The sequence below is a fragment of the Mustela putorius genome, unplaced genomic scaffold (assembly GCF_011764305.1).
Source record: "Mustela putorius furo isolate JIRA1106 unplaced genomic scaffold, ASM1176430v1.1 tig00000596_pilon_pilon_pilon, whole genome shotgun sequence".
NCBI classification, from domain to species: Eukaryota; Metazoa; Chordata; class Mammalia; order Carnivora; family Mustelidae; genus Mustela; species Mustela putorius.
This window is the reverse complement of record NW_025421428.1, coordinates 9,073,815-9,092,203: the sequence shown is the minus strand read 5'-3', so window position 1 is coordinate 9,092,203 and position 18,389 is coordinate 9,073,815. Positions and strand designations below refer to the sequence as shown.

The 18,389-nt window shown below is 46.2% G+C and overlaps 1 protein-coding gene across 1 annotated transcript; it reads right to left on the bottom strand.

The window, feature by feature from the left end:
* Nucleotides 1-711: 711 nt before the first annotated feature.
* Nucleotides 712-13,125, bottom strand: ZNF79 (zinc finger protein 79). Its single transcript, XM_004757270.3, has 5 exons — nucleotides 12,734-13,125; nucleotides 10,139-10,227; nucleotides 7,533-7,665; nucleotides 6,941-7,039; nucleotides 712-2,029 (listed from the first exon to the last, which is right to left on the bottom strand). Exons 1-5 carry the CDS (start codon nucleotides 12,747-12,749, stop codon nucleotides 858-860), a joined length of 1,509 nt encoding a protein of 502 aa, XP_004757327.1. The 5' UTR covers nucleotides 12,750-13,125; the 3' UTR covers nucleotides 712-857.
* Nucleotides 13,126-18,389: the final 5,264 nt, after the last annotated feature.

Genomic DNA, 18,389 nt, shown 5'->3' with positions numbered 1-18,389 from the left:
AAGGACAGTGGACATCAGGTTGTCCTTCTGGCCCCTTAGGGATATACTCTGCTGAGGGATTTCACTGGCTTCCTCTGGACATGCTCAGCCTGTTCTTCCCTTTTGGATGTTTTCTTTAACAGCAGCAAACACTTGAACATAGAGATTGGGCCTAGCAGTGTCTAGATTTTCCTATATAGAGCTTTAAAGAGTAGATACCCTGCCCCCACTGTTGATGAGACTGTAGCATGTCCAATTTTTCCTCACTTGAATTACCCCCCCATCCTCTTTGGCCCCATTATGGAAACTTCATTCCTATCTAGTGTTGGTTTTTTTAACAGCCCTCATTCAAGAACTAACCATCCCCCAAACACCTGGCCTTTAAGAAGAAACCAAGTCAGGGCACCTGGGTGGCTCAGTTGGTTGTGTCTACCTTCAGCTTTGGGGGATTCTGGAGTCCTGGGATGGAGCCCCACAACTGGCTCCCTGCTCAGTGGGGAGTCTGATTCTCCCTCTGCTCCTATACTCTTACAGTCTCTCAAATGTCTTTAAAATAAAACGGAACCAAGTCTTTCACTCACTGACACCTTAATCTTTATAAATCAAGGTTCCTGCAGTGCTTGCTACACAAAAAGCAGCTTGGCTCACTGAGTGAAGGTAAGTCTCCAGTATAATTTGATGGGTTGTTGATGCTTATGAAGAGTTGAGAAAGAAGAGCTCCTGAGACCGTCCACCTGCGACATGGAAGATTGGGGCTATTTATTAAAGGTGCTTTTGCATGTGGCTCTGAGCTACAGACTAAGGTCCCGGGTCTCCACAGGTTTTCAGACCACCTGCATTTCCTGCCAGGTCCCAACCCACTTTGGTCCTCTCTGTGGTTACTCCCCAGCGTGGAGTCTCTGGTGTCTAATGAAGGCGGAGCTACACCGGAAGGCCTTGCCACACTCCCTACACTCATAGGGCTTCACACCAGTGTGAATCCTCTGATGCTGACTAAGGGACGAGCTCTGGTTAAACGCCTTCCCACACGCATTGCACTCGTAGGGTTTTTCTCCCGTGTGAATTATATGATGTCGGATAAGGGCTGAGCTCTCACTGAAAAACTTCCCACACTCGTTACATTTATATGGCTTCTCCCCAGTGTGGGTCTTCTGGTGGATGATGAGATTGGTGCTTTGGCTGAAAGCCTTCCCACACTCGCCGCACTTGTAGGGCTTCTCTCCTGTGTGAGTCCTTTGATGGTTTGTGAGGTTTGCACTCTGGCTGAAGGCCTTCCCACATGCCCCACATTTATATGGCTTCTCCCCAGTGTGGATTCTCTGATGCTGAATAAAGGCGGCACAGTAACTGAAGGCCTTCCCACACTCCCGGCACTTGTACGGCTTCTCCCCCGTGTGGGTCCTCTGGTGGTTTGTGAGGTTCGCACTGTGACGGAAGGCCTTCCCGCAGTCGCTGCACTCGTAGGGCTTCTCCCCGGTGTGAATTCTCTGATGCTGAACAAGGGCTGAACAGTCACTAAAGGCTTTTTCACACTCACTACATTTGTAGGGCTTTTCTCCAGTATGAGTTCGCTGATGCTTCGTGAGGTTTGCGTTCTGGCTGAAGGCTCTCCCGCATTCGCTGCATTTGTAGGGTTTCTCTCCAGTGTGAATCCTCTGGTGCTGAATAAGAGATGAGCTCTGACTGAAAGCCTTCCCACACTCGTTGCATTCGTAGGGTTTCTCCCCAGTGTGGCTCTTCTGGTGCTGAGAAAGGGAGGAACAGTAACTGAAGGATTTGCCACATTCGCTACAAGTATATGGTTTTGCTCGGTGGGGCTTAATTATAGGGGAATTCTTCCTGAAGCTCTTTGGATGTGCTTCCCATTTCCGGGGTCTCACTTCCGTGGGAACTCTCTGTTGTGGAGAAAGGACTGGTCTCAGGTTGAAGCTCTTCCCCAGGTCACCGTTCCTGTGATCTGACTCCCCAGGAGGCAGCTCTATACTTGGGTCTTGGAATGAATCTTCAGAAATGTCATGCTCGGGTGGTGATTCAGACATAATCTTCCAGTCTGAAAAATAGTTAGAAAAGCATTTTGCCCCCCTTCGGTGGAAGAAAAGGTAATATCGAAAGACAAAAGGCTGATGGGGTTTGGTCGAACTTCTGTGCGCACAGGCCTGATGCTGCCTCCCTCTCACCCGCAATACTGACCACGATGGCTCTTCAGGTACGTCAGCATGCCTGACTCCCTTTTCTGACCTGCCAGGGATGCAGAAGTTTACCCCAATCTCTCTCAGATGCAATGTTCCCTTCCACATTTCTGACCCTTTCCTCCACTTTGGCAACCACTGGACAGTCTCTACTTGTCTTCTTAGTCTCACAATTCTTGGTCTGGATTTGGGCAATCTGCTTACCAGGTTTAAATAATTCACTTGAAAAAGCTGATGGCCAATGCCAGCAAGATGAATTCTTTCACCTATCAAATCGGCTACATTCCAAAATTCTAGTGTCGGTAGGAATGCAACATCATGAGATCTTACACACTGGTGTGACCACCTTTCTGCAGAGCCATCTGGTGGCATGTGTCAACGAGTCTTTAAAATGCTGACACAAGAACTGCACCTGTAAGAATCTGTCCTAAGGAAGCACTGAAAAATTACACAAAGCTATGCTGACAGAAGTGCTCACAGCATTATTTGCCAAAGAAAAGCAAACACGCAAATAAATGTTTAATGAAGGAATGACCACAGTAGAGCCAATACAGGGACCCTATTTAGCAATCAGAGGCCATGTTTGAAATAGGCAACTATAGTTCCTACTGCAGAAAGGTATTTACTGAGAAAACACTGCAAAGATACACCATATGAGTGTAAGCGGTGTTGTCTTTGGGTTTTGGCACCTGGGGCAATTTTTATTTTCTTCAATGCTTATCTGTATTTTCTAATGTTTTCCAATGTCAATATTATAATAAAAGTTATAAAAAACCTTTCAGAGAACATGAAGTGATTAAAAAAAAAAAACTACCGTTACATGAAAAAAAGAAACATGTAAACTTAGACACTGTTATTTCTACTTTAGAAGAATGTACAAGCTCTGGTTTGAGCCTCCCCCTTAGGGGGCACCTGGCTGGCTCAGTCGCTAGAGCTTGTGACTCTTGATCTCAGGGTCATGAGTTTGAGCCTCACATGGAGGGCAGGGAGGAATTACTTAAAAAAGAAAACTTTAGAAAACAAAAAATTATCACTGCAATTTGTTATATGAGGAAGATGGAAGGGATGACAGGGACCCTGATTTTTTTATCCTGTTCCAAATCTCAAATTAACCTATTTTACTAAAAAAAAGTCATTTTAAATAGAATAAATAATATTGCTTTTATAATCAGAAAATAGGTATTTTTTAAAGGAAGAGTTAATGATTCTTAACCCTTTCTGGGATCTCCCTCATTTTAAGAGAAAACTTTAAAATGTGAGTGTAATGTAGGGTATTTGGAAACAGAAGCGTACGGCCCCACGCACTGCTGTCTCTGGCCCTGGTACTTGCTCATAAGAGGGTGGAGTTTCAGGGAGGGCTACGGAGTTTCTGTTCTCAAGGGTTAATTTTCCTGACGATTCTTTCAGTTTCTACCTTATTTCTCAGAGGAAAGAAAGGTTAGTTCTGGGTGACCTTTACTTGAATTTCTATATGGAATCTTGACCCAGATAGCTTGGGTTTAAATCCTGACGCCACCTCTTACTAGCTATGTGATTGTGGGCAAATTATTAACCCATTTCTTGGAGGTATGATCTGTAAACGTAGCTCTCACAAAATTACTGTGAGAATTAAATGAGTTAAAACACATAAGGGACCTGAGGGATAGTTAAATGTCATATGAGTGCCTGTTATTATCTTAGGCTTTTTCCTTGTAAGCCTTCTGAAACGGTTTCCCTCCAGAGTGCACTAACGCCCAATTAGTGCACTAACTAATTAGTGGATTGTGTACTAACGCCCAATCCACCATGAGCACAGCAGTCCCCATTTTGGGTTCAGGGCGTCTCCAAGTAATTCAGTGTCTGGATCATGTCTGGCTTTGACAGCTCTGAGAACTTGACCATCTGTCTGAGAAAAGCTGGAAGGAAGAAAAGTGCCAAGAAAAGCAGCGGTGGGGGCAATTCAGGAAACTGCGTTTTGCTCACAAACTGTCCGACCTCAGCCCGCCTCACCTCTCCACCTGGCTCCTGCAGGAGACTGACAACGTCCACACCAAACGTGCCCAAAACAGAACCGCTGGCTTCCCCTTCCCAGCCAGTGTCTCCTTCGAGTCTTCTTGCTCATGGTTTTGCTCAGGCCAGGGTCATCCTTAATGCCCCTACGCCGCACTTCCAGTTTACTGGCAAGTCCTACCGGCTTCAACACCTACAATGTTCTGCCACCAGCCACCACTCTCTCTCCCTGGGGAGTCTGCCACAGACTCCCAGCTGACCTCCCTGCTCCTACTCTTGGACCCTGGAAGTCTTATTCTCCATATGCTAATTTTTTCTTTAAAGATTTTATTTATTTGACAGAAATCACAAGTAGGCAGAGAGGCAGGTGGGGGGAGGGGGAAGCAGGCTCCCCGCTGAGCAGAGAGCCCGATGTGGGGCTTGATCCCAGGACCCTGAGATCATGACCTGAGCCGAAGGCAGAGGCCTTAACTCACTGAGCCACCCAGGCACCCTCCATATGCTATTTTTAAACACAAATCAAGTATGGTCCCCTCTCTGCTCAAAACCCTCAAGGACTTTTATCTTACCATGTGAATAAAATCTGAACAAATTACACGACCTCCAAAGCCCAGAATAATCTGGTCCCTGCCTACCACTCTTCCCCGCTTACGGAGTCCTAGGGTCTTCCGATCCTAATACAAGTCAAGCTCATTCCCAACGCAGCGCCTGAGCACCTGCCGTATCCCGGAATGTCCCTCTCCCAGACACTCACATGGCTCTTCCTTTAGACCTCAGTCCCAATGTCCCCTCCTCCAAGTGGTCTTTCCTAGCCGCGGACTGACAATGGCCCCACCACCATCTGCAGTCCCGCTCGCACCTTCGTACTCCCCATCCCTATGCCCTTATCCTGCCTTCCTTCAGAGCACACCTCCCTGTCTGACGCTGCATCAGTAATTTTGTTCATTCATTTTGTTTACGTTCCGCACATCACAGGAGGTAGGCAGGGACTATGTCTTGTTCTCTGCTGACCTTCAGTAGCTAAACCAATGCCAGGATTTACCAAACGCTTACTGCGTATTTGTTGACTGAATGAGTAATAAATTCAATGTGAAAAAGGCAAACTGACCAGCTGGGCCTGGGCGAGTGTTAAGAGCCACAACAGAAGTTCCTAAAGCAACCAGTGAGGTGAAAGTACTTTAAAGACCAGGGTCTGCCATCGGGGCGCGGGTGGGATGCGGCACCGGAGGGCTCTGAAAGCAGCCCACGGTGGCCGAGCAACGCCCAGGCTGCTCTGTGAATCTCAGAGCAGAGCTGGGACCCCACCGAAGCAGGGTGTTAGTTACTCCAACAGCCAGACTGAAACTTTTCTCAAATCACTTCACAATCATACAGCTAATACAGCTCTCCATAGCTCATAACTTTTTTCATGTATATTACTTCATAAAATAAGATTTTGTTACCTACATTTTTAAGACAGAGACAGAAGCGACCACATAACTTAGTGGTTTACTCTGAGTCTGTGCAATAGAAGTAGCAAGCCAGGACCAGAAAGCCTCTTCCACAGGTCTACATCCAAACCTGCGTCCACACCAACACTCGAATACCGCAGAGCAGGGACTGTTGGTGCTAACACCCCTTCCCACGTTGTTCCTAATAATGTGCTGATCTGACCTTTTTAGGATCCTGAAACTCTCTGAGGCTGTGATGAAACCTTTTTCCGGAAAAATGCAGCCACTGCCCTATGCACATAACACCACGAGTTCTCCACAGGGCGTTCCGCCCAAGGTAAAAGGCCCCGCACGGCAGAAATAGTGCTGGGCACCAGAGGGCCTTGAGGGGGAAGGAGTGGGACCACTGAGGCTCCTGCAAAAGGATTTCAGCAAGTCCAAGTGGTTCCTGGGTAACAAAAGGGCTGAGGTAACGTGTGACAGGCTGTTTAGAAAGTAGATCGTTAGATGGGAAGGAGAGAGTTCTGACCAACTGTGCAGAAAATCTGCCAGAGGCATTTTTCATGGCCTTGTAGTAATAATAATCAGAAATGAAGATATAAAGCATTAGGCTGTATTTTTAAACAAATTTAAAGCTTTGTTACCATAAGGTTCTTAAGTTCATTCACACCTCTGATGCTTTAAGTTTAAAAATATCAGAGGTGGCTGGAGCCCCAGCGAGAAGCTCCTGAGGCCTGGCCAGAGGTCACACGTCCACAGGGGCTGAAGCACGAAGGCGGGGGTGGGGTGAGCAGCCTGCGATGAGCAGCAGGAGAGAAACGCAGCAGCTACGGCTTCCCTGTTGTTTTTTCTGAGGTGCTCGCTATTAGCCCTTTAGGAAATTCTAGGAGGGTCTCACATAGGGGATGAGAAGGCATCCAATTAAGGGCTAGACAGGGGAGTAGCAGTAGGTGTCACCGCTGGATGGATGGGTAAAGGTGGGCACCCGAGAGCCTCAGTGAGGTGAACCCCAAGCAGAGAATGTGCTAGGCCAGCAAAGATGACTCTCATTCCCCCAGAGGCCAGCAACACCACCTCTGGTCCCAAACATCTCCCAGCCCAGGGGAACTTTGCCAGGAAGAGGCAAAGTGAGCTTTGGAATCAGACAGAACTTACTTCGAAGCCCAGCCATGCCGCTTTCTAGCGTGAGGCTCTGAACCAGCAAGTCAGCCTCTTTCAGCTTTAACTTCCTCATCTGTAAAGTGGGGGTACCAGTATCTACCTCACAGCACTGTTAAAATCATCAAATGCTCTAATGTGTTCTTCAAGGGCTTCTGCTGTGGAGACTCCCGGGCTCCAGAGCTGGTCACTTACCGGGGCAGGCGCTCCTCAGGCCTCCTCCCTGCGGCGCCCGCGGCCCGTCTTCCCTCTGGTCCAACTCGGAGTTCACGCTGGGCTGGGAAACTGGAAGTCCTGCTCCAGGGGAAAAACAGGCGTTAGAGATTTAGATTACATATAAATAACCCCCCCCCAACCCTGGAACTCAGGGACATGGAAACCCACCAGTTAGGTCATTTATTTCATTCATTCAGCAAATATTTACTGAGCATTCCGCTTGGTTCTGGGCGCTGGGGGACACAACAGTAATTAAGACAGATGAGATGCCAAGAAGGGGTCCAAGTCAGGGAGTTAAGCCCCCAAAGCAAGTTACTTAGAAAAAACAGGGACTTACTGAATATGGAGGAACTGGCCTGAAGGTCACCCTACTCCTCCTGGGAAATAAGAAAACAGGGAGCTGCAGTGTCAGGGGTTTCTCAAGACTGAATGCAGAGACCTTTCACTAGGGAGCCAGGAGGATAAACACAATCCCCACAATGTGTCCGAGCGACTCGGGATCAGTCAACACTGGCAAGTGCCACAGATACTCAGAACTGAGTAGGCTCTACATTTCAAATGGCTTCCTTACCCAGCAGGACCAGATTCCTGGCGTTTTCTGGTAACCCCTCCTTGAACCTTGGAGTCCCCCTCGGAGCAGGGACCAAGTGCCTCCACCCATCTTGGGTAAAAGCTACAGTCACGCTGCTGAAGGCTGTGGAGCCCTGAAACGACACACACATTCCTTCTCGCCCACTGGCTTCAGGATGGGAGAGAAAAGCATTTAATGATCACTTTGTATGAGCCTAACACTATACTGAATACCAACACACAAAAATAAATCAAATACAGTCTCTTTCCATGTTTATAACTGACAGACTTTATATAAAAATGGATAGAGTACATACACAGCTGTATCTATAGAAAAGAAGGAAGGGGCACCTGGATGGCTCAGTGGGTTAAAGCCTCTGCCTTCAGCTCGGGTCATAATCTCAGGGTCCTGGGATCGAGACCTGCATCGGGCTCTCTGCTTGGGGGAGAGCCTGCTTCCCCCTCTCTGTCTCTGCCTGCCTCTCTGCCTACTTGTGATCTCTCTCTGTGTCACATAAATAAATAAAAAATCTTTAAAAAAAAAAAAAAAAGGAAGGAACTAGGCAGAAACTAACGGATGCTCAGGAATGAAACAAGCTAGTGTAGACAAAACAAAATTAGTTTTGTTAAGTTTATGCAATGAGAAAGCAGGAAGAAATGTGAAAGCTAAACTTTTCGGAGTGTTTAATGTATGTTCCCATGAACTTGGATATCGTACAGTAGAGCCCGACGTGTATGTGACCACCTATAGTAACATGGCAGAAAGACAGATAGACCAGATGCCAGGATAACAGAGAAGGAATCCTGCATGAAGGACAGAGGAAGACCACAGAGAGGAGGTGGTCTTGAAGGAGAAATGTTTTCAGGGGCACCTGGGTGGCTCAGTGGGTTAAGCCTCTGCCTTCGGCTCAGGTCATGATCTCAGGGTCCTGGGATCGAGCCCCACATCGGGCTCTCTGCTCAGCAGGGAGCCTGCTTCCCCCCACCCCCCGCCTGCCTCTCTGCCTACTTGTGATAGCTCTCTCTCTCTGTCTGTCAAATAAATAAATAAAATATTAAAAAAAAAAATGTTTTCAGACAAAGAAAGAGAAGGTTACCCAAGGCAGGGGAGACACCACAAGCAAAGGCATAGAGGTGGAAAAAGCCTCATGTCTGTTTTCAGAGCAAGTGATGGTACCTCCACTTATCTCATGGGCCACACCAAAAACCTGGGTGTGATGTTCCCCTTTCCTGCAGCTCCCCCTAAATCCCTGTGTCTTAGCTTTCCTCCACAGTGTCACTAGAGTTCACACATTTCTCTCCACGGCCCCATCACTGCCTTATTTGAAGCCAGCATCACTTTCCAAATCATGACCTGTAATTTACCTGGTCTTACAATCCATCCTTCATACCAAGAAATGCCATACAATAGGACAAAGAGCGTCTTCTTTGAAAACCATCAAATATTTAAAACATTTGGGTCACTTTATAATAGTCAAGAAAGTAAAATCCATCCTAAGATTTAAGTGTCATGGACTATGTAACAACAGTATGTAACTAATAAAGAAAACACTGTAGGAAGTACAAAAAGAAGTTTAAAATACTACAGCTACGAGATGTTAAAATAACTCAGTAGCAGGGTTAACACAAAATAAACGACAAAATAAAGGTATGGAAGAACTCAGCAATTTAATTAGTAAGGTTGAGCTAATAGAGCAGCAAACCCTGCATTCTGCAATTACCCTATACCTGGCTGTTCTGAGTTGACAAAAGACACTATCCCCATGGAGCACAAACCAGCTGAATGGGCAGACAGAGGAACCAAAGTGACGATTTGGAAATGTATAAGAAAAAAAGATCCACAGCCAGACATTTTCAACATAATCAAGAAAGGAAGAATATATTAGAAATTAACTCAAGAGGTTAAAGCATCAAACTTTAAAATAAATTTGACAAAGATGAAAGCAAAAAACTAAGAAAAAAAATTTGTTACTAAGAGAATCGATGAGAAAAATCCAAGAGCAGACTTTCTATAAAGGAAAAGAAACAGACCAATACCTAGACTAGTCAGGAAAAAAAGGAGAGAAGACAGTTCCTATCCTGGCAAAAGGACTACGAAAGGAATATACTAGAAATGGTTCCGTAGAATACTTTCAATGAGAGGAAGAAGGATTAATCACATTCTTCGAAGTGGAGATAAAAAGAAGGTTAAAAGCAGGACAAACCTGTTTTGGGAACGTAGAAAAGGAAGAATATGGGGGCACCTGGCTGGCTCAGCCGGTGAAGCCTGAGACTCTTGATCTCAGGGTTGTGAGTTCAAGCCCTGCACTGGGTGTAGAGATGACTTAAAAATAGGCTCTTAAAAAACAAAACAAACAAAAAAACAAAACAAAAAAGAAAAGAAAAGGTAGAAAAGGACTGAAAAGACAAATGAAAATATTAAGTGTTTCCTCTCTGTGGGTTAATACGGGTGAGTTTTTGGGTTATGCTCTCTATGTTTTTCGAGTTTTCTACAATAAACATGAAGTCCTCTTATAATTAAAAAACAGGAATAAAAAAACCCTTTAAGATTAAAAAATAAGTACAGAAACCAAAGAGGCTGCCTCTCAGAGTCAATTTCCAACTTACATGGGCCCCAACGGCGAGGAGGCCAGCAGCCATTCCTTCATCTCCTGTGCTTTCGTCTCCGGGAAGGGCAGAGTCTGGAGAAGGCAGCTCTGCAGGAAGGGAGAGAAATCAATGAGGCTTCAAAGTTACAGCTCAGCAAGCCAAAGAGTCTCACATTTCCACTCTGAAGAAGGGGACACTGCAGGCTGTAGGGGACCCGGGCTGCATCTGCAGACCGATTTCTCCATTACCCTTCCTACCACTGAATCCCATCAATTCACTCAGACACAGGGAGTCATTAAAGCAACAGACTCTCAAGTAACACAGGTCCCCCATTTACCAATGTGCAAATCATACAACCTTTCTAGGTCTCGATTTTCTCATCTGTAAATGGGAATGATAATCCCTTATAAAGTTGCTGGAAGATGAAAGAAAACTGCAGAAAAAGCAGCTGGCTCAATGCCTAGCATGTCAGTCCACAGTAAGGACGCACAAATATTACCACCTGCCGAGTTCGCGGGGAGACAGGGGTTCTGGAGATTTAAGATATTTGCCAAAATCAACAGAGGTAATGACCAAGGAAGGAACACAAGATCAGTTCATCAGATGAAAATCAATCTGCATAATATACCAAGGTAATGAAAAGGAGAAGACTCCACACGGACCATTTCTTTTTTTTTTTTTTTTTTTAAGATTTTATTTATTTATTTGACAGAGAGATCACAGGTAGGTAGAGAGGCTGGCAGAGAGAGAGAGAGAGAGAGAGAGAAGCAGGCTCCCTGCTGAGCAGAGAGCCCGATGCGGGACTCGATCCCAGAACCCTGAGATCATGACCCGAACAGAAGGCAGCGGCTTAACCCAGTGAGCCACCCAGGCGCCCCCACATGGACCATTTCAATAAATACCAACAAGGCCATTCTGTAAAATTTGTTACCCTTTCCTGATAAGATACATTCAATAAACTAGGAAGAGAACACCCTCAACCTGATAAAAGACCACTATGGAAAAGCCAGATTTACATCATACTTAATAGTGGAAGACCTAAGATCAGGAACAAGACAAGGTTATCTCTCTCACCACTTCTATTCAGTATGATACTGAAGGTTCTAGCCAGGGAAATTAGGAAGTAGCGAAAAAGTCATCCAGATTGGAAAGGAGGAAGTACAATTACCAATATTTGTAAATATGATTTTGTATATGGAAATTTTTTTTTTGTATATGGAAAAATACAAAAAATTTTTTTTGTATATGGAAAATCCTAACGAGGGGCACCTGGCTGGCTCAGTTGGCAGAGCATGTGACTCTTGATCTCAGGGTCATGAGTTCAGGCTTCACACTGGGTGTGGAACCTACTTAAAAAATAAAATAGCCCTTCTATAAAAATATACATATAAATAAAAAGTAGGAAAGAACCCTAAGGAATCCACACACACAAAACAAAGCCCTATCACAGCTAAGTTCAGCAAAATTGTGAGAGACAGGATAGATACATAATAAAAAGACAACCCAGTTAAAATTAGGCAAAGGATGTGAAGAGACATTTTCTCCAACCAATTTCTATACACTAGCAATGAGCAATCCAAAAGTAGGATTTAAAAAAAATTCCATTTGCAAGAGCATTAAAAGAATAAAACACTTAGGAATAAATTTAACAAAGGAAATGCTAGACACGTACACTGAAAGCTACCAAACACTGTAGAAATTACAGAAGACATAAATAAACGGAAAGACATAGCATGGATTCATGTGTTGGAGGATAATAATGTTGGGATGGCAAAACTCACCAAAGTAATCTACAATGTCAATGTAGTCAATGTGATCCCTATCAAAATCTGTTTGAATTTTTAATGGAAATTAAGGAGATCCTAAAATTCATCTAGAAATGCAAGTGACCCAGAAGAGCCAAACAAACTGGAAAAAGAAAAAGAAGTTGGAGAATTCATTCACACTATCAAAACCTTGCACATGGGGCACCTGGGTAACTCAGTTGGTTAACTGTCTTGGCTCTGGTAGTGAACTCAGGGTCCTGTGATGGAGCCTGGCACTGGGCTCCCTGCTCAGTGGGGGCCTGCTTCTCCCTCTCCCTCTGCTCCTCACCCTGCTTGTGCTCTCTCTCTCCAATAAATAAATTTAAAAAAAAATCTTAAAAAAAAAAAAAAGATGGAAAACAACAAATGTTGATGAGGATGTAGAGACATGAGAACCCTCATACATTGCTACTGGGATTGTGAAATGGTGCAGTCACCGGGGAAAACCGTGGCAGGTCCTCAGAAAGTTAAACAGAGGTACCTTATGACCCAGCAGTTCTTCTCCTGGGAACATGAACAAGAGAAATGAAAACACATCCACACAAAAACTTGTGCGTGACGCGGCTGGGTGGCTCAGTCATTAAGCGTCTGCCTTCAGCTCAGGTCATGATCCCAGGGTCCTGGGATTCAGTCCTGCATCGGGCTCCCTGCTTGGTGGGAAGCCTGCTTCTCCCTCTCCCACTCCCCCTGCCTGTGTTCCCTTTCTCACTACTTGTGGAAAGGATAACCGAGGAGTTCTGGTCCCGGTCACGAGCTGTATTAGTGGGCAGGCTGGAACAGGCGGATCTCCTGCAAACCGCTCTCTCACCTCCTTCCTCCAGCATTTGGGTCACACCTCGTGCCACCGCCTCTCAGCAGTTCTCTGAGCCCCAGCCGCGCGCTGCAGTCCTGCTCTGACTGCTCCTGGGCTGGACTCTTCTCTCCGGTCTCTCCCGTCAGAGGCGAGGTCTGAGCCCGCGAGGTTGGGCTCTGGAAGCTGGGGTTGAGCCCGTCCAGCCGGGTCTCTCAGTTTTTCCAGCGGCAGCCAGGCTTCGCGGCTCGGGAGCCCGTGGCGCAACCACCGACTCGGTTTCAAGCAGAACGCCGCGTGGGAAAACCCGCTGCCGGCTACTCCAGAACGCTACGGGAGAGCTGGGTGGCTCGGAAACCCCGGTCGCAGCCACTACCAAAACCCAGGCCCAGCTCCCGTGCCAAAGAGGACGCGCTCGAATAGCGCCACTTCCGGTCATGCGTACGGACCTCCCCGCCCCGCCGGACTCCATTTCCCAGAAGTCTCTGACATGCGCACCTGGCCAAAACCTCATTCACTTTCTTTGCCAGATTTGTGGTCTCTGCACCGTGTAGACCGTACTTCCCAGAGAGGCTCCGCCTGTACTTGCTCTCGAATCTCTCTCTTTTTTATTTTTTATTTTTCGAATCTCTTATTTATCAAGCTTTGTCCACATCCCATTCATGTCTACCGGAATCCCACGGTGGGGGGGGGTGGGGCTCTGAAGTGGGAAGCAACTTGGCCTCTAAGGATCACTTTTAGCGCAGGCGCAGCCCTATAGTGGAGCTGGTGGTTTGACTTCTGCTCGTTTTTCCTCCGTAGTTGGGCATTCCCTGGACAGTGGGTTGTGGGGGTTCTCTCCCTCTATTGATTTTTTTTTTTTTTGGACACAGAAAGCGAGCACAAGCACGGGTAGCAGCAGGCAGAGGGAGGAGCTGGCTTTACGCGGTGCAGGGAGTCCCATATGGGTCTCCATCCGGGGATCCCGGGATCCTGGGATCATGATCTGAGCTGAAGGCAGACCTAACGGACTGAGCCACCCAGGCAACCCCTGCGGGTCCTCTCTTAAACGCAACCTTCAGCTCAGGGCCTAACCCTAACCACCTTCAAGGGTCCTCCACCCTTTGGAAAGTTTGGGAAGAGTAGAGGAAAGGAGGGAGGGCCCCTCTGTATGAACAGGTAGCCACAGGCTGCGGCCTTGGAACTCTCGGAATATAAAAATCTTATCAGCAGGAGGGAGCTTCTTCAGTAATTTCAGGGGCAGAAGCCCCGAATCGTGTTAATAGTGTTCCATCAGCACTGCTCCACAGGCGATTCCTAAGTATTCTGTCCCTTGGAGGCTTCTGTGCTGTGCCAGAGGATATTTCAATGGGCTTCCTCAGAGCACCGATGACGTGTTCCCCCCTTGCCTGTTGAAAATTGCCAACAGTTTTCTGATCACGAATTCAGTTTTGAGGCATTTTGACATTAAAAGATGGGAATGTTTTACCTGGGAAACAGAAAAGAGTTTGGGGATCCTAAGGGCTCTTTTCATTTTGTCCTGCGGGTCCTTTTCAGCCACAGCTGGTAGTGTTTTTTTTGCCAGTAGAATTATCTCGTGGGCCTTAAATGAATGTTGTTGGGATTCACTGCATTAGACAAGCCACACCCACAGATCTCTCAGATAAGCTTTTCTCTACCTTAGACTGCTGCAATTTGGGGGTTACTACTTGGGGGGCCAGAAATCTGAGATGGATCTCCTTGGGCTAAAATCAAGGTGCGGGGAGGGCTATGTTTCTTCTGGAGACTCTAGGGAAGGATTTTGTTTCTTACCTTTTACGGCTTCCAGAGACTGCCGGCCTTTCTTGGCTCCGAGCCCCCTGCAGTTGGTGCTGTTCTGCTCATGGCCACAAGGCCTAGCAGACAGGAACCCTATAATGGCCAGTGGGCAGTAGTGGTTTTCCTTGGTGTTGGAATCCCAACCAGGGCCACTGGGGGGTAGCCGAGTGCTTCACTCTCCAATAGGTGCAATTCTGCCTATGGCCACTGGGTGGCGTTCTTCATTGCCTTAAGAATGCAGAAGCTAAAATTCTCCTGGAAGTTCTGGGGGCAGAGGGATGGGACATGGGGTGTTGCGGGGCGCGGTGCAGATTTTCACCTTGGGAGGGGTAAAGCACAGCTTCTGCAGCTGCACCTGTCCTTTGGGGATGTTCCATCTGCCTTCCGTGGTCCTGTGCCAGGCTTCTGGGGCAGATTGAAGACTGTTAGCTAGGGCTGGCTCTGGTCCCTGTGGCATCTTCTGGTCTGATGAGGAGGCTCCCTCCCCCAGCCCCCAGGAAGTCCTGAAGACTGTGTATCCACACAGTTTTCTGTGTGGAATCTCTGTGTATCCACAGTCATCAGTACCTATAAGTGGATGCTGGTAGCAATCGAAGATGGCTGAGTAGGAGTTGCCGAGGACTCAGGATTGGAAATAGAATAGGAAGAGAAAAATGTGTAAAGATTTCCCATGTCCCTTTGAGGCACTCTGTGCCATCCTTAGTTCTGGGTGCTTTACATCTCTCCGTTCATCTTCACAACAACCTCATGAGAGAGATAGTGTCATTATGCCCACTTTACAGGTGAATAAACTGAGGTTTTGAGAAGTTAAGTGGCTTGTCCAGGTCATGCAGGCCCTGAGTAGTATAACCAGAATTTGAACTAACAGAATTTGAACTGCTCTTCACCACTATGCTGCACTGGCTCCTGGACCCTGGGGTATGGAGGAAAGAGCCCAAGGTAGAACTGAAGCCACAATGTCTTCCTTGCCCACAAGTTTTAACCCTCTCTACTTCCGTCAGTCATCAGCATCATCTCCATCTCTGCCCAGCTCACGTCCGTCTCTTCCACGTCACCTCCGTCTCTATGTTCTGTCTCCGTCTGTCAGCATCATTCCCGTCTCTACCACCTCTCTCCTCACATTTGCTCATCTGTCACCTCCATCTCTCAAGTCTCCTCTGCTCCATCTCTCATCGCCCTAACTCTAGATGCAGTAGCAGAATTATCAATAAGCAGAAAACCAGAAACAGTCTGAATATGGAACAATGTGAGGTTAAGTTCTGACATATTTATACAACAGAATCCTCTCTGTTGAATTTCACCAATATTTAACCACCTGCTCTTTGCCACACACTAGGACTCCCGTGGCAAACAAATTGTTAAAAGAATGCTGAGAGCTTCCATTTCAAGCTGGTGGACCAAACTCACACATTTCCCCCTTTCTCTTCCTCTAGTTCCCACTGAAATGACAGTGAAGATGTGTAAAGGGAACAAAAACCATAACAGAATTGAGAACAGGTTCAGAGGTAGGGGGCATATACCAGCCACTGTATATGAACTAGGGGGGGTAATTAAAACCCCCTAGTTCTTCATTCCTAAATATGGACAACCAGAGTTCCCCAGATACGTGAGATAAACCAGCTGCATAGAAGGACCATAACCCGATTAATTGGTTCCAGAGGAAATCAGAGACTAGGAAACAACTTTCAAAAAATGAAAATGTACAAATGGTTTCATTCCTCACAGAGGCTACCAAGTGTTTTTGAGAATGTGGAGCCCCCGGAACTCTTGTGCGCCGGCGATGGGAAAGCAGAATGGTTACAGCCATTTTGGAAAACCATTTGGCAGGCTCTTACAGTGTAGTTAAGGGTGAACTTACTACAGGACCTGGTAGTTCCGTTCCACATATAGACTTGTAGCAGGTGTTTACGGCAGCTTTAGTGATGATAGCCCTTAACTGGAACTCGCCCAAATGTCCAATGGAACGCTACTCAGCAATTAAAGGAAATGAACCGCTGGGCCACGCAGCACAGATGCATCTTAAAAGCACTCTGCTAAGTTATAGAAACCAGACACAAAATACTACAAATTATGTGATTCCATTTTGTAAAAGTCTAGAAGATGCAAAGCTACAGAGACAAGACTGACTATCAATGGACATGAAGGAGCATTTTGGCGTGAGGAAAATGTCCTATATCTTGACTGTGGTGCTGGATACAGAGCTGTGTGTACATTCAACCTAAGTTAACAAGTTTTTATACCTGCCATTGTTGAATTTCATGGCATGTAAATAATGCCCATAAGAAAGCTCATTTTTAAAAATGAAAGTATGTATCCTCAGGGAAAGCCCAAAGCCATTTCCATCACAAAGAAAAGTAGAGGATGCTTTGAAAAAAGAAATATATAATAAGATATATTAAAAAATCATTGTCAAAGCACCAATCAAAAGGAAGCTGGGGTGGTGATACTGATATCAAAGGAGACCTCAGAACAAGAGCTATTCCCCAGGACAAAGTAGGTCATTTCATAATGCTGAAGGACAAAAGCAATCAATATTAACAATCCCAAATGTGCACCCACCTGAGCGATGAGCTCCAAGGTGCAGGAAGCCAAACCCAGAGGAAGTGCAGGGAGAAACAATCCACATTCACAGGTGAAGGCTTCCGCACTTCTCTCTCGATAATTGATGAAACAAGTGGACAGGAAGTCGGCAAGGGTGTGAGAGACCCGAGCCACAACATCTGCAACTGACCTAAAGGACACTTGTGGCACACCGCGGATTCTCAACCCCATCAGTGGGCGTCTGGGCAGACGCTAAGAACGAGATTGTAGATACAGTTATTACATGGAAGACGTGGCTGCATGTGGACATGACCTTGCTTCCGGGAGGGCCCGAAGGAATTCGGACTTTGCTAAGGCTGAACGCTGTCCTGTATAATATGTAGCACATTTTATTGAAATCAGAGCAGCTGTTGCAGAATCTTCCAGAAACTCTCCCCACTGCGTTGCTCTGGACCCCACTGTACTTCCACTCCACTACTCCCCAGTCTCATTACAAGGCTAAACAGAAAAAGCTGAGGTGGGCACGTGGTGGCACTGCACAACCCATAAGTGAATAAAGCAGATCACAGAGTGGGAAGTGTGATGTCCTACTTGTGTCTAGTGATGCTAGAAAGGATATGTGTCGGGAGGAAGCTCTTTCGGGACAGACCCGAATTCTTTTTTTTTTTTTTTAATACTTTATTTATTCATTTGACAGACAGAGATCACAAGTAGGCAGAGAGGCAGACAGGGAGAGAAAGGAAAAAGCAGGCTCCCTGCTGAGCAGAGAGCCAGATGCGGGGCTCGATCCCAGGACTCTGGGATCATGATCCGAGCCGAAAGCAGAGGCTTTAACTCACTGAGCCACCCAGGCATCCCTAGACCTGAATTCTTAAAAGAAGTTAACTCTGGAAAGCTAAACCTGTGAATAATTATTGTACCATTTATCCAAGTGAGTTAGTATTTGTAAAGTGCTTAGGGCAACACCTACCAGACAGTTAACTGCTATAAAAATAATTATACTAAATAAATCTAGGATTTTCAATTTTCCTACCATAAACATGTATTACTTATATAGTGGATAATAAAAGTAATCTGTAAAAGACTTCTGGCTCCATTAAAGTCAATAGAAAAAGAGATGCTTTTTTGTTGTTAATGAGATTTGGTGACTAATGATCCAGGGCACTGAGCCCAAGGACGGAGTCAAAAATGACCTTCAAGTGCCAAAGGGAAGCCTGGCAGACCATGAGAAAAAGGAAATCAATAGATGTTCTTGGCAAGGCCCAGTCTGTGGGAGGCCTACTTTAGGGAAGGGATAGGAAAATGCCCTTCTCAAACACACAAAGAGGCCATGCCC